Consider the following 12,214-nt stretch of genomic DNA (forward strand, 5'->3'; position numbering starts at 1 on the left):
AAGGCCCAGGGACAACGTCTCCCTAAAATCCTACAACAACCCCATGTAGTTCAGGACCTGCTGGCTCCAATGAGGCTCAGTGCCTGGCAGAACCAGGCAGGGCAGAGGATTCAGGGGACCTGGAGCAAAGTGGGGAAGCTGCGGCGCTTGTACTCACCCTGTGGCTGTCCGGGTCTTTGGCGGCATTTCGGCAGCAAGGGGTGCTTCAGTCGCGCCGTGTCTTCGGCAGCACTGAAGGGTCCCCGCTGCTGAAATGTTGCCAAAGACCTGGACCGCCGCCAGGCCAGGGCTCGAGGGGCCCCTGCGGGGCCTGGGGCAAATTGCCCCACTTGCCCCCCCTGGGCAGCCCTGGAACTGGGCCAGTTGGCATGTGGGATCAGTGACTGTTTTCTGAGGCTCCGCTGTGCCACCCCGCAGGAGGGATGCAGGACCGGGCTGCATTTTGCTGGGGAATTGTGTTAAGAAGAGGGAAGTAAGGAACTGGGAGCATGGGATAATGCTTCAGTTCTCCCCTGGGATTATTGTGGAATCAAATCTCAGGACAGGGAAACAGACGAGGGGGGTTGGGGGGTGAGACAGAGCAAATGCATGCAGCCCTGCAGGGAATGGTAAGCTCTGGCCTGTTGGCTTCAGTCCCTCAGCTCCTTTGCTGTTTCTTCTAATGCCCATGTTGAGTTCTGGTCCTGGCGTGTCATGTCAGTGGGATCCGGAATCGGGATAGGGATTGAGCTCTGGGGTAAGGAATGAGCACTCAGGGCCAGCTGGGGATCGGCTGTAATGTCAGCCTGGGACTTTGCCTCAGCCCCTCAAAGATATGTAAGCTCCTCATTTCCACCTAGTCACTCTGGGCAGAGAAGAGGCAGGCCTGGGCCTGGGAAGTTTATGGTCCAATGTAACCCACTGGTGGGTGTGAACTACCAGTCCCAGGTCCCAGAAGAGGTGAGTCTGTTACAGCCCTAGCTAAGGCACTTGGGCTTACACTACAATAGCTTATGGTTTTTTACTTTGGTTTTTTTAGCTCTGAAGGTTCCTGGTTCAATCCCCCAGGGTGCAGGCCAACCGAAATTACATGCAGATTAGCACTGTAATGGTTTACACAAAATGTCACCCATGTAGGGAAGGGATGCCATTTATCGGAGGAGCAACAACGCACATGATCTGATTCCCTTTGTTAGAGGATCAGCTTCTGTCATCTGGCAGTAACCTAATGTTCCCCCAGGCTGAGTCCTCTACTGCCCCAGCCATGCTGATGACACTTCACAGAGAGGCCCGTTCCCCGAAGGATTTCCCAAAAGGGGCCGCCCTTTATTTAGAAAGCTCATTAGCAGGATGAATGGCCCAATGGGCTGGTGGCAGGGGTGGGGGAGGACACTGGTTTCCTCCTTTGGTTGGAGACGTAGTTATGCTCCCTGCCCGGAGCACAGAAGTAGAGAAGAGACCATTGTGCCATGGGAGTCTCTGATTCACGGCTGCAAGGCAGGGGGAGTTCTGGGCAGCCCTTTCTGGCTGATCCCTTTACAGGGTTGAATAAATGAAGCCAGAAGTCAAGACACAAAGGGCAGGCTTTGTTAGCAGGATTTTATGTTCAGGGGCACGAGGGGTGGGATCAGAGCCCAGCAGGAAATAGCCAGGAAGGCCTCCCAAGGGCTTGCTCTGAAAGGACAGCGTGGGATGCCACAGGAGGAGTCTGTCCCAGCCCAGCCGAAGGCGGTGTGCAGAGTAGGGAGGGCTGCCAGTTGCTTTAGGCACTTCTTCTGAACCAGGAACAATTGCCAGCATGAGAAAGTACTCTGGATCTGGGTTTGCTCTTGTGCCAGGCCCCTTGTGGCACTTTAGTTAGACAGTTCCTATGGCAAGGGTCGGTGACTCGGCAGGCTCCATGGCCCTGCTTGCATCGTGATTCACCCTTAGCTGGAGGGGATGGCAGAGGGGCCTGTGTGTGCATTCAGATGGGCAGGGTTTTTTTTAACAGTTCTGGACAGGCATCGCTCCTGGAGCAAGGGTTCATCTGCAGTGTGTTTCTGACACGGCTCTCAGAGGGCAGTCTGGCGCGGGCGTGCTCTGAGCTGGGCATGGCAGAGCAGGAACTTGGGCAGCTACCAGAAGGGGATTGCTGAGGTCTGTCCTGATTTAGAGCGCATGAGCAGCCTAGAGTGAAAGATACCAAAAGTCTAGAGCCACAGGCAGCAGCATGGACCATTCCAACTGCTGGGACTAGAACCCCAGGCTGCAGCATGGACCATTCCAACTGCTGGCGCTAGAACCCCAAGCTGCAGCATGGACCATTCCAACTGCTGGCACTAGAACCCCAGGCAGCAGCATGGACCATTCCAACTGCTGGGACTAGAACCCCAGGCTGCAGCATAGACCATTCCAACTGCTGGCGCTAGAACCCCAAGCTGCAGCATGGACCATTCCAACTGCTGGCACTAGAACCCCAGGCTGCAGCATGGACCATTCCAACTGCTGGCGCTCGAACCCCAGGCTGCAGCATGGACCATTCCAGCTGCTGGCGCTCGAACTCCAGGCTGCAGCATGGACCATTCCAACTGCTGGTGCTCGAACCCCAGGCTGCAGCATGGACCATTCCAACTGCTGGCATTCGAGCCCCAAACTGCAGTGTGGACTAGTCCAATTGTTGGTGCTAGAACCCCAGGCTGCAGCATGGACCATTCCAACTGTTGGCCCTGGAACCCATAGCCTGCAGCATGGACTATTCCCAATGTCAGTGCTAGAGCTAGAAGGTGGATCGCGCCATACTCGTGTAGCAGACAGGTCATCAGGCAATGGAGAAAGCAGCAGATTTGGGAGGATCGGTGGCACCAGAGAGAGTTAAAACAGCTCAGCTGTCATGCTCCCCTGGCAATGGGATGCTGTATGCAGCAAAGGCTCCAAGCACCAGCGCTCCAAGCACGTGCCTGGGGCGGCAAGCCATGGGGGGGGTGCCCTGCCGGTCCCTGCAAGCAAAAAAGCTAGAGCCGCCCCTGGCTGTAAGCCTCAGAGACTGTTTCTTGCAAGAGACTATAAAATCACAGGCCCGCAGGCCTTGCCTTCTCCCGCCCTGCTCGCCTCCCCTGCCACCTTTCATAACCTCCCCAGGACTGTTTTCTGTCTTTTCCCTGGCAACAAAGGGTTAGGGCCCTCCCTGCATCGCACGTACAAGATGAGACACATTTTCTTCACCTGGCATGCCTAGGTGCGGTTCTTGGCTGAACACGGGGAACCAGCCAATAGGAAAATGTTTTCCTCCCTCCCAGAGCCGAAAGGACAGGGTGTGTCCCAGCAGGCTGACAGAGCAATGGGGCATGATGGAGGGTAGGAGCGTCTGGGCACCGACGAGAAGAGAACAAACTGGGAACCCTGCTACTCACTGACTCTGAATGAGCGTGCAGGCTACTCGCTGTATGACTCGTGCCAGTGAGCTCGAGGGAGGGGATCCAGGTGAAACAGGAACACCCCGATGTTAGCAAGGGATGACCCTAGCTCCGTTCCTGACTCCATGCCAGTTGTGGAGACAGGTGGTGTTCCTGTACACAGGTCTCACGGCAGATGTGTGTTTGCTGCGTGATAGCTATGTCTGCAGGTTAGATAGCACAATAGTCCCGTGTATTAAAATCAGTGTGATGGTGAGCCCTAATTGAGGTTGGGGCCCCATTATGCTAGGCTCTGTACAGACCCAGAGTAAGAGAGTCCTTGCCCTGATGAGCTAAGGGTCTGATCCGCAAAGGTATTTAGGCACCTAACTCCCATGGATTTCAGTGGGAGTTAAGCACATAACAGCTTTGGGCCTACAGCCTGAATAGCCAAGGAAGACAGTAGAAATGGTATTATCGCCATTGTACAGATGGCGAACCGAGGCCCAGAGAGAGTGACTCAAGTTCACACAGGACAGTCTGAGAGGGTTAGGAGCTGAACCCCTCTCTCAAGTCTTGGACCCCTGCCCACAAGCCCATCCTTCCTGTGCAGGAGAAGGAGATGTATATGCACAGTGCAGCACCCCGGCAATGCTGGGCTTCTGTTGCCTGGGTGGAGTTGATCCACCGAACAGCCCCTGAGGGTTTGTTACTGCTGCTGCGACGCAACCGGGCTCCAGGCGGAAAGTAGGGCTGAGAAAAGGAGCAGCAGAAAGAACATCTCTCACCTCAGGCTCTGATCTAGTCAGATTTCATCAGCAAAGTGGGGCTGGGCCAGGCCAGCACTATGGTGAGAGATCTTGCAGGAAAAAAACCTGGCCATTCGTGATAATCACATGTGCTGTGGGCACATCTCCCAGGAGCAGGAGATGGGATGTTAACCGGTGTTCTGGCAAAACTCAAGCGCCACAGCAATTTAATCTCCTGCCATGCAGGATTGAGCCTGACAATGTCTTCTAGTGAGTCATCCTGCGTAGATGTCAATATCTCCAGGGGTGGAGCTTCCATTGGAAGACTATCACACAGTCACGTAGATCCTACTGTTGAGGATGTTTCTCTTGATATTTATCCTGCATCATATTACTTTTTTTTTATAACTATCCTGTTATGTCTAGTTACAACTTCTTGGACCAGTCTCTTTGATACTGAAATAGTTGTGGCTTTAGGTAGCTTGTCCCACCTTGGTTATTACTTATTCAAGAGAATTGTGTTTGGATGAGTATAATCTGACACCCTAAATTCCTTCTCAATGTTCCCCTGGCAATGGGTATTCTTGGCTCCTCTCTTCCATAAATTGTAGGCCAGTGCTGCTGTACAGAGCCAGCTCTGAGGAAGGGACTGAAGGGCAGGAACAAAATCCATTTGCACCATAGACAATTTGCGAAAAGAATCCATTCTGAGAGGTAATGTGAGGAAAATCAGTGGATCTGATTTTTATTCCCCGCTCTCCCACTTACCTGCTGGGTGACTTTTGGCACACCACTTCCTCTTTGTCCTTTGGCACGTCTCTTTAGATTGTAAGCTCCTTCGGGCAGGGACTGTCTCTTACTAAGTGTCTGTGCACTGCCCTGCAATAGGGGGGTCTCACCTCAGGGTAACTGAAATACAAATAAGAAGAAGAACATAAGAGCATAAGAATGGCCATACTGGGTCAGACCAAAGGCCCATCTAACCCAGTATCCTATCTTATGACAATGGCCAATGCCAGATACCCCAGAGGAAATGAACAGAACAGGGAATCATCAAGTGATCCATCCCCTGTCACCCTTTCTCAGCTCCTGACAAACAGAGGCTAGGGACACCATCCTTGCCCCTCCTGGCTAATAGCCACTGATGGACCTATCCTCTATGAATGTATCTAGTTCTTTTTTGAACCCTGTTATAGTCTTGGCCTTCAGAACATGCTCTGACAAGGAGTTCCACAGGTTGACGTTGTCTGAAGAAATACTTTCTTTTGTTTGTTTTAAGCCTTCTGCCTATTCATTTCATTGGATGAGCCCCTAGTTCTAAACCTGAACCAAGGTTAATTTTAGGTGTGTTTGAGGTTGGAGCTGAACACTTTGCAGACCACTAAAAAGCTGCCTCATCTCCACCCCAGAGGAGGCTGCATTTCAGTGATGAGTGAACAGCTTCCTGGGTACATGCTCTACTGCAATGGCCATTGGATGAACAGTGCCCCACATTCTTGCTAAGAATCTGCATTGCTCTGTGTTCCGTTAGACATTCTAACTGCTTGCTTCTTCTTTGCTTTCAGCCTTCCCCAGTGGTGACCCTTACCTGTGAGGGAGGCCATCAGGTTACTGCAAACCGCGCTCAAATGATCATCGTGGTTGCCTGCCCTGCCTTTCTTCCCTGACCTGCTTCCCCCCTTGCATAGCCTCATCTACACAGTCTGCAGTCCCAGAAGCTCTGCTTGTTGCTGTCTTTTCATAGTGGGATGCATTTGCTCTGGTGCTGAGTGTACCAGGCAGCGGGTAGCCTAATAGCCATGCTGCCAATTTCTATGTGATGTTCCTAGACAACGGTGCTACAAAGGAGCGTGTGGCTTATTAATCTTCCCAGTCCAGAATCGCTTCCCGCACTGCAGACTGGCCTCTCGCTGTCAGCCGCTCCCAGTTTCCATGCCGCCCATGGTATTTGGGAGCAGCACTGCGTTTCTGAAGCCCTTTTCGATCTGCTTGGCGCTCCAGATTTCACGCCCTTTAGAAAGTGACAGGTCAAACCCCTGCGGTCCTTGAGCGTCAGGAAAAAAGCCTCCAATAAACAAAAGCTGGTAAAGAGCAAAGGGCAAAAATGGTTCTGAGCTGGCTGGAGGCAGGATCAGCCATCCCAGGGTGGAGAAAGGGTATGGAAAATATTCGGCTCTCTCTGGCATTACATGCCTGCATACAAAGGCTGCCAGCTGCAGGGATATGTGACGCTGACCTGCCAGAGCTAATGAGAGGGACTAATAAGAGAGAGGAATGGGAGGCTTGGTAGATTAGTTACACAATGCGCAGCACATGATAACCAAAGCACCACCAAGGGTGTGCTCTGTTTAGGGTTAGCAGACAGTGGTTAGAGATGGGTTCAGGCTGCAGAATTCAGGGGTCTTACGCTGTGGGCTTCCCACCTCTGCTCGGAAGTCCTGACAGTCTTTGGGCAGGTTTAGTTACACCTGAGATAAAAGGGTCCTCTTGCCCTGAGCCCCACTGGAGAGAGTCAACGGTGATGATTGTGCAGTACCTGTTTTCATAGCTCGCCCATCCATGTGGCATGGTGGGGAGAGATAGCTAACACTATTAAGGGCTCCAGAGGGGTGTGTCTATGTGAGGAGGGGGCAGTGCCTCATTTTAGCTCCTCCCCCTGGGTGCCAGCTGAGCTTCATTGGGAGACTGCTGGCTACCGCCTCCCAAAGGGTGACAAGTCTCACTGCCCAGCGCCTCTGGAGGCGTTATGCCTCGCCTCCCCCTTCTGTACGGAGCCATTCCTGAGTGCTACAGAGGAGAAAGGGAAGCGGGGTGAATTGCCAGCTCCATTTTTATTCCCCTTGGCAGATCTGCACCCACGCTGGACACCTCGGACCCCAACCCTGATGGGGTCTGACAGCCCCATGCCTTTCACCAAAGACCCATACGATACCGAAAGCATCGCCAGCACCCTCGCAGATACAGTCACCACCGTCCTGGGTAGCTCCCAGCCAGTTGTGAGCCGCGGCACTGCTGATAACCTCATCCCTGTCTACTGCTCCATCCTGGCAGCCGTGGTGGTGGGGCTAGTGGCCTACATTGCTTTCAAAAGGTAGGCAGGGGCCAATGCCCTGGGGGATTCTAGGACGGAGGGAGGGATCCAGGAGTCGGGGAGGTTGCCGGCCTCAGACCGAGACCCAGGGCCATTACTGCCTTCTCTAGCAGCACCTGATTGTCTTGGGACCTGTGGTGATAATGGATCGGATCTCGAGTTTTACACAGATTTACACTTTGCACTGGTGTAAATGACAGCACTGAAGGGGCACCTATGAGAGTTGGGCACTCATCTCCTATGGAAGGCCAAGAGGAGTTGGGCACTCACCCGTCCTGCAGTGCAGAGCAATGGAGAATGGGACCCTATATGGTCTCTCTCCCCTATCTTGCTCTTTCTTTAGCTTGCTCCTTTCCCTTGGGGGGCTGCTTGTAATTCTGAGACATTCTGCAATGCCGTCACTTTCAGGGTCGTGCACCCTCTCACCCCTTTGTGCTGGGGTTTGCACCTGGTGCCTATGCAGGTCACAGCTGGTTCAGTGTTTGCACAGAGGGCTACAACTTCTCCACATACCCACGCGCTGGAAATAATCCCTTATCACTGTTATTCCTAGGGAGGAGGCTGAATTCTCTGCCATTGACTAATCAGTGATGCCAGCAGAGGTGCTTCTATACCCCCCTCCAAAGACATTCCCATGTGCGCACCCACAAGCATGTTCACACATGCACACCACACAGTTTACGTTTGCATATTCTCACCCAACTGCCTGTGTGTACTGAATCACTAAATTCACATTCAGCTGCCTGTGCGCTCACAATCCCATGTACCTTTGCATTTCGCTCGATGCAATGCTTCACACGCATGCACACACTCACATGCTGTTTCACAGGCATTTCCACGTGCACACAGCAAAGCGCATCAACACATGCCTTTACATGCGTGCACACATGGTTTAACATGCATTTATATCAGCACACACAAGCATGGCTGTATTATTGATCAAAATGCAGCCATTTGATTAGCCCTACACTTGCTGTACATTATTAAAAACATTCAAGAGAGCAAATCATAGAAGCGTAGGACTGGAAGAGACCGCAAGAGGTCTTTTAGTCCAGTCCCTGTACTCAAGGCCGGACAGCCTTATGACCAACCTCAGCGAAGTTTATTGTCTTAAGACAAAATAGTACAACATGAAAAGGATGTTTATGTATCACTCCCTATTTTTATGGTAGACCCATTTACAAGTTAAAAGCTTTCAATATAACACCCAAGACTAACATTCACCTATCAGCTTTTTTTACCTTTTTTGTCCTGGTAGCAGAGTGTGCCCCTTAGCTCCTTTTGAACAAAGCACTCCATGCCACGCCATGAAGACGGGCTCTGCGTTGTACCAGAGCAGGACATGCATGTCTCTTGATTTGGACAGGATTTGTATTTGCTAATGCTAAATGCCGTCTCTAGCTTTGCAAAGTATTGTGGGAGGTATCACTCTTAATGTAAGTGGGCAAGCGTGACCCTAATACAACTTAGTGCTAACATTCATATATAATGTAAATGTATATAATATTAATATGGTGGGTACTACATACACCTCTACCCCGCTATAACGCTAAGTGCCATCTCTCAGAGAGGTGTATTAACTGCATCGTCGGACGAACCCGCGTGGGAAGTGTCTACAGTGTGGCGCTACAGCTGCAGCCCTGTCACTGTGCGTCTGGAGGGTAGCCATACCCTCGCTCCTCATTTATACCTCGCTGAGACTTAGACAGCCTGCCCTTTGAGGCAAGGAGAGTCTCTTTGTTCTGGGATTGTACAGCACCTAGCACCCTGTGGGGGGTCTTGATTCATTACTAAGGCTTCCAGGTGTTACTGCAATACATCATAGTAATCAGTGTCACGATGCTGGAGCCTGGATCTCTAAAGGCCAACGGGTCTGGCTATCTGCTGCTTTGCCCTCGTATCAACATTTATACCAGCACTGCAAAGGCAGACTGAGCACAAAGGGGCAGGATAGGGAGAATGAGGCTCTGTGACTCTGGCTGACTTACAATAAGATCCAGGTAAGAGGCTGGTGGAGATGTGGCAGAATTGGCTGTTTCATTCTTCTTTGCTGGTCCCGTCTGCAGGTGGAACAGCTGCAAACAGAACAAACAGGGTGCCAACAACCGCCCTGTCAACCAGACCCCCTCTCCGGAAGGAGAGAAGCTTCACAGCGACAGTGGGATCTCCGTGGACAGCCAGAGCCTTCATGACCAACAGCCACCAACACAGACTGCACAGGTGCAGGGTAAGGTTCATCCACCAAGCTGCGCTAGGGTGGGCCCGGGGCTGGGAGAGCAGGGAGGAGTCTGTAGTTCATGGCTGGGGAGCCCTGGTGGAGCTGAGAGGGTCAGACATGGTATGGCAGGGAAGGGGAGCTGCAGGTCAGGATTGGGGTAGGAGTGGCTGGACAAGGGTTGCAGATTGGAACAGGGGGGCAGTGGGGAGCCCAGGACTGAAACAGTGGGGTGATGCTGCAAGTCCAGACTGGGGAAATGATACACAGGAGGGTACAAGTCACAGGCATCCCCCGCTTTGCCAGTGTGTAAGAAGCACTAAGATGCCCGCCCCCGATCCTGGTGCTCTCCTGGGCTTTCTGACCCCTCCTGGCTCAGTTTCACCTCCCAAAGGCTGTAGTGACCCTGCTCTGTCCCTCCTCTTCCCTGCACAGCTGTGAAAGGAGACGGGAACCTCTATACCAGCCTGCCGCCGAACAAGCAAGAGGAGGTGGAGAAGCTGCTGAACAGCTCCCCAGAGGACACCTGGCGTCACCTGGCGGGGGAGCTGGGCTACAAGGAGGATCACATAGACTCCTTCACGCAGGAGGAGTGCCCTGTCCGGGCCCTGCTCTCCGACTGGTCCAGCAAGGACAGCGCCACCATGGACGCCCTTTATTCCGCCCTGCGTCGAATCCAGCGGGGAGATATTGTGGAGAGCTTGTACAGCGAGTCGACTGCCACGTCGCCGGTGTGAAGGGAGGGGTTGGAGAGGCACTCCCCAGCCAGCCCCTCTGCGACCCCACGGAGATACCAGCCGGCAAGAAGATGTGAAGGAAATGGGGTTCCCGCCTGGGTCCCCCGCTATTTACGAACTGACCTCTTATTTTCAGTATTGTCTCCTTTTTTCCATCACCCTTTCCCCTGGTGGACTGGCCGATGCTAAAGCAGAAGGGATAGAGCCAAGGCCACCGGGGGCTGTGGCCTCCTTCGGTCTTGCTGGGACCTAGGAGCGCTTGACAACTTCGGAGCATCTTGTATGAGCAGAACAATCTCTTGTGCACCCCCTCGAACCCCAACAATACGTCTCCAGTAGCTGCAACAATGACCGCGTTTGCTCTCGCTCAGGTCTCTCCTCTTTCTTTCTCTGTCTGCTTCGTTCCCCCTGTTCCACTCCCCCCTCTGAGGATCTTCCTCTGCCCCCCACAATATCCACCCCCTTCTGTTTGCCCCTGGTCACCAGTTGCTCTCCCTTTGAATTGCATCTGCCAAGCCAGGAAGGACGGACCTGACTGAATTCAGAGAGAACTGGGTGGATTTCAGGGCTAACATTTGAGTGAAGACGTTATTAACAGGGCATTGGGATGGAGGGTGGGGAGCAGAGGGATGTAATTAGAAAGAGCTACCCAAGGATGCAGCATGGGGGAAAAAGGGCTTCTGACACATTTGTGCCTCTGCACTGTCCTTGGGAGTGGGTGAGGGGACTTTGTTTCTAGCAGGCACAATCTATGCTGTGAATCATGAAACATACAGCATGCACGTTGGCAAGAGATCCACGTGGCTCCGTGACACACACATGCCTCAGGCTTGGAAGAGTTTGCCTTGGTCATTAGCAGCCCCAGACTGCCTAACACATTAAGAAACAATCTAGTTACCTATGGAATAATGTCATTTGCCTGCCTTGGGTGCTCAGCGGTCAATCGCCAGCACCTTCCCAGGCACTGACCTCTCCTGGGCAGACATCACCTTTGTTAGAGCCACCAAATTCCAGTGGAGAATAGCAAACCGCTAACGGTGCCTGGGAAAGCAGAAAACAATTGCCATCCGCCACGCTGCAGGTCAGCCATCAATCCTGGTGCTGCCATGGAGAGCTGGAGCAGCTGCTGTCATCCCAGACCTCTCCTTATTGCACCGGTGAGACACTAGGAGGCAGGCTCTGTGCCCTTCCTCGGACCAGTGAGCCACCCACTATGGGCTACAACATATCACGCTGCTGCATTAGCAGCCGACAAGCAAGGGAAAAGTGGGGCTGGGCGACCTTAGTGATGGAGTCAATTTTATCCTATATGGGTTCCTAGAGCATGATCAGTACCGTAGTATCTGAGCTGGTACAGATGAGGCTTGAAAGACTCACTCACTCACTCATGCCCGTCACCCCAATCAGGGTATGGACCGCCAACAACAGATCTCCAGAGTCCTCTATCCTGGGCCATTCGTTCTAACTAGTTCCAGGTCTAGCCCATTTTTTTGCTATCAGCCTGAAGGTCACGTCACCAGGTGTTTCTTGGACGGCCTCTTTTCCGCTTGCCCTGGGGGTTCCACCGCAGTGCCTGTCTGGTGATGTTAGTTGGCTGCTTGTTTAGTGTATGTCCTATCCAACCCCACCTTCTCCTTCTGATTTCCTCCTCTGCTGGGAGTTGACAGGTCCTCTCCAAGAGGTGGATGTTATTGATGGTGTCTGGCCAGCAGATCTGGAGAATCCTTCTGAGGCAGCTATTTATGAAGGTCTGGATCTTCCTGATGGTTGTTTTGGTTGTCCTCCAGGTTTCAGCTCCATACAATAGGACTGATTTCACATTGGAGTTAAACAGTCAAATTTTTATTGCCAAAGACAGCTCTCTAGAGCTCCAGATGTTCTTGAACTGTAAGAAGGCTGCTCTTGCCTTACCAATCCTTACTTTGATGCCTGCGTTTGTGCCACCCTGCTGGTCGATGATGCTACCTAGGTAGGTGAAGGACTGCACTTCTTCCAGGGGGCTTCCATTCAGTGTGACTGGGTCATTGCAGGTGGAGTTAATCCTAAGATTCTTGGTCTTGTCCTTGTGA

The 12,214-nt window shown here is 52.6% G+C and overlaps 1 protein-coding gene across 1 annotated transcript in view; it reads left to right on the plus strand.

Moving 5' to 3' along the window:
* The window catches only part of NGFR (nerve growth factor receptor), a 35,715-nt gene extending 24,125 nt beyond the window's left edge, over nucleotides 1-11,590 (plus strand). Inside the window, exons 4-6 of the mRNA XM_030541682.1 lie at nucleotides 6,950-7,193; nucleotides 9,260-9,420; nucleotides 9,844-11,590. Of these exons, the coding sequence (XP_030397542.1) occupies nucleotides 6,950-7,193; nucleotides 9,260-9,420; nucleotides 9,844-10,145 (707 nt within the window). The 3' untranslated portion in view covers nucleotides 10,146-11,590. The remainder of the gene's footprint in view (nucleotides 1-6,949; nucleotides 7,194-9,259; nucleotides 9,421-9,843) is intronic.
* The last annotated feature ends 624 nt before the right edge of the window (nucleotides 11,591-12,214 follow it).

This window comes from Gopherus evgoodei, chromosome 23, assembly GCF_007399415.2.
Source record: "Gopherus evgoodei ecotype Sinaloan lineage chromosome 23, rGopEvg1_v1.p, whole genome shotgun sequence".
NCBI classification, from domain to species: Eukaryota; Metazoa; Chordata; order Testudines; family Testudinidae; genus Gopherus; species Gopherus evgoodei.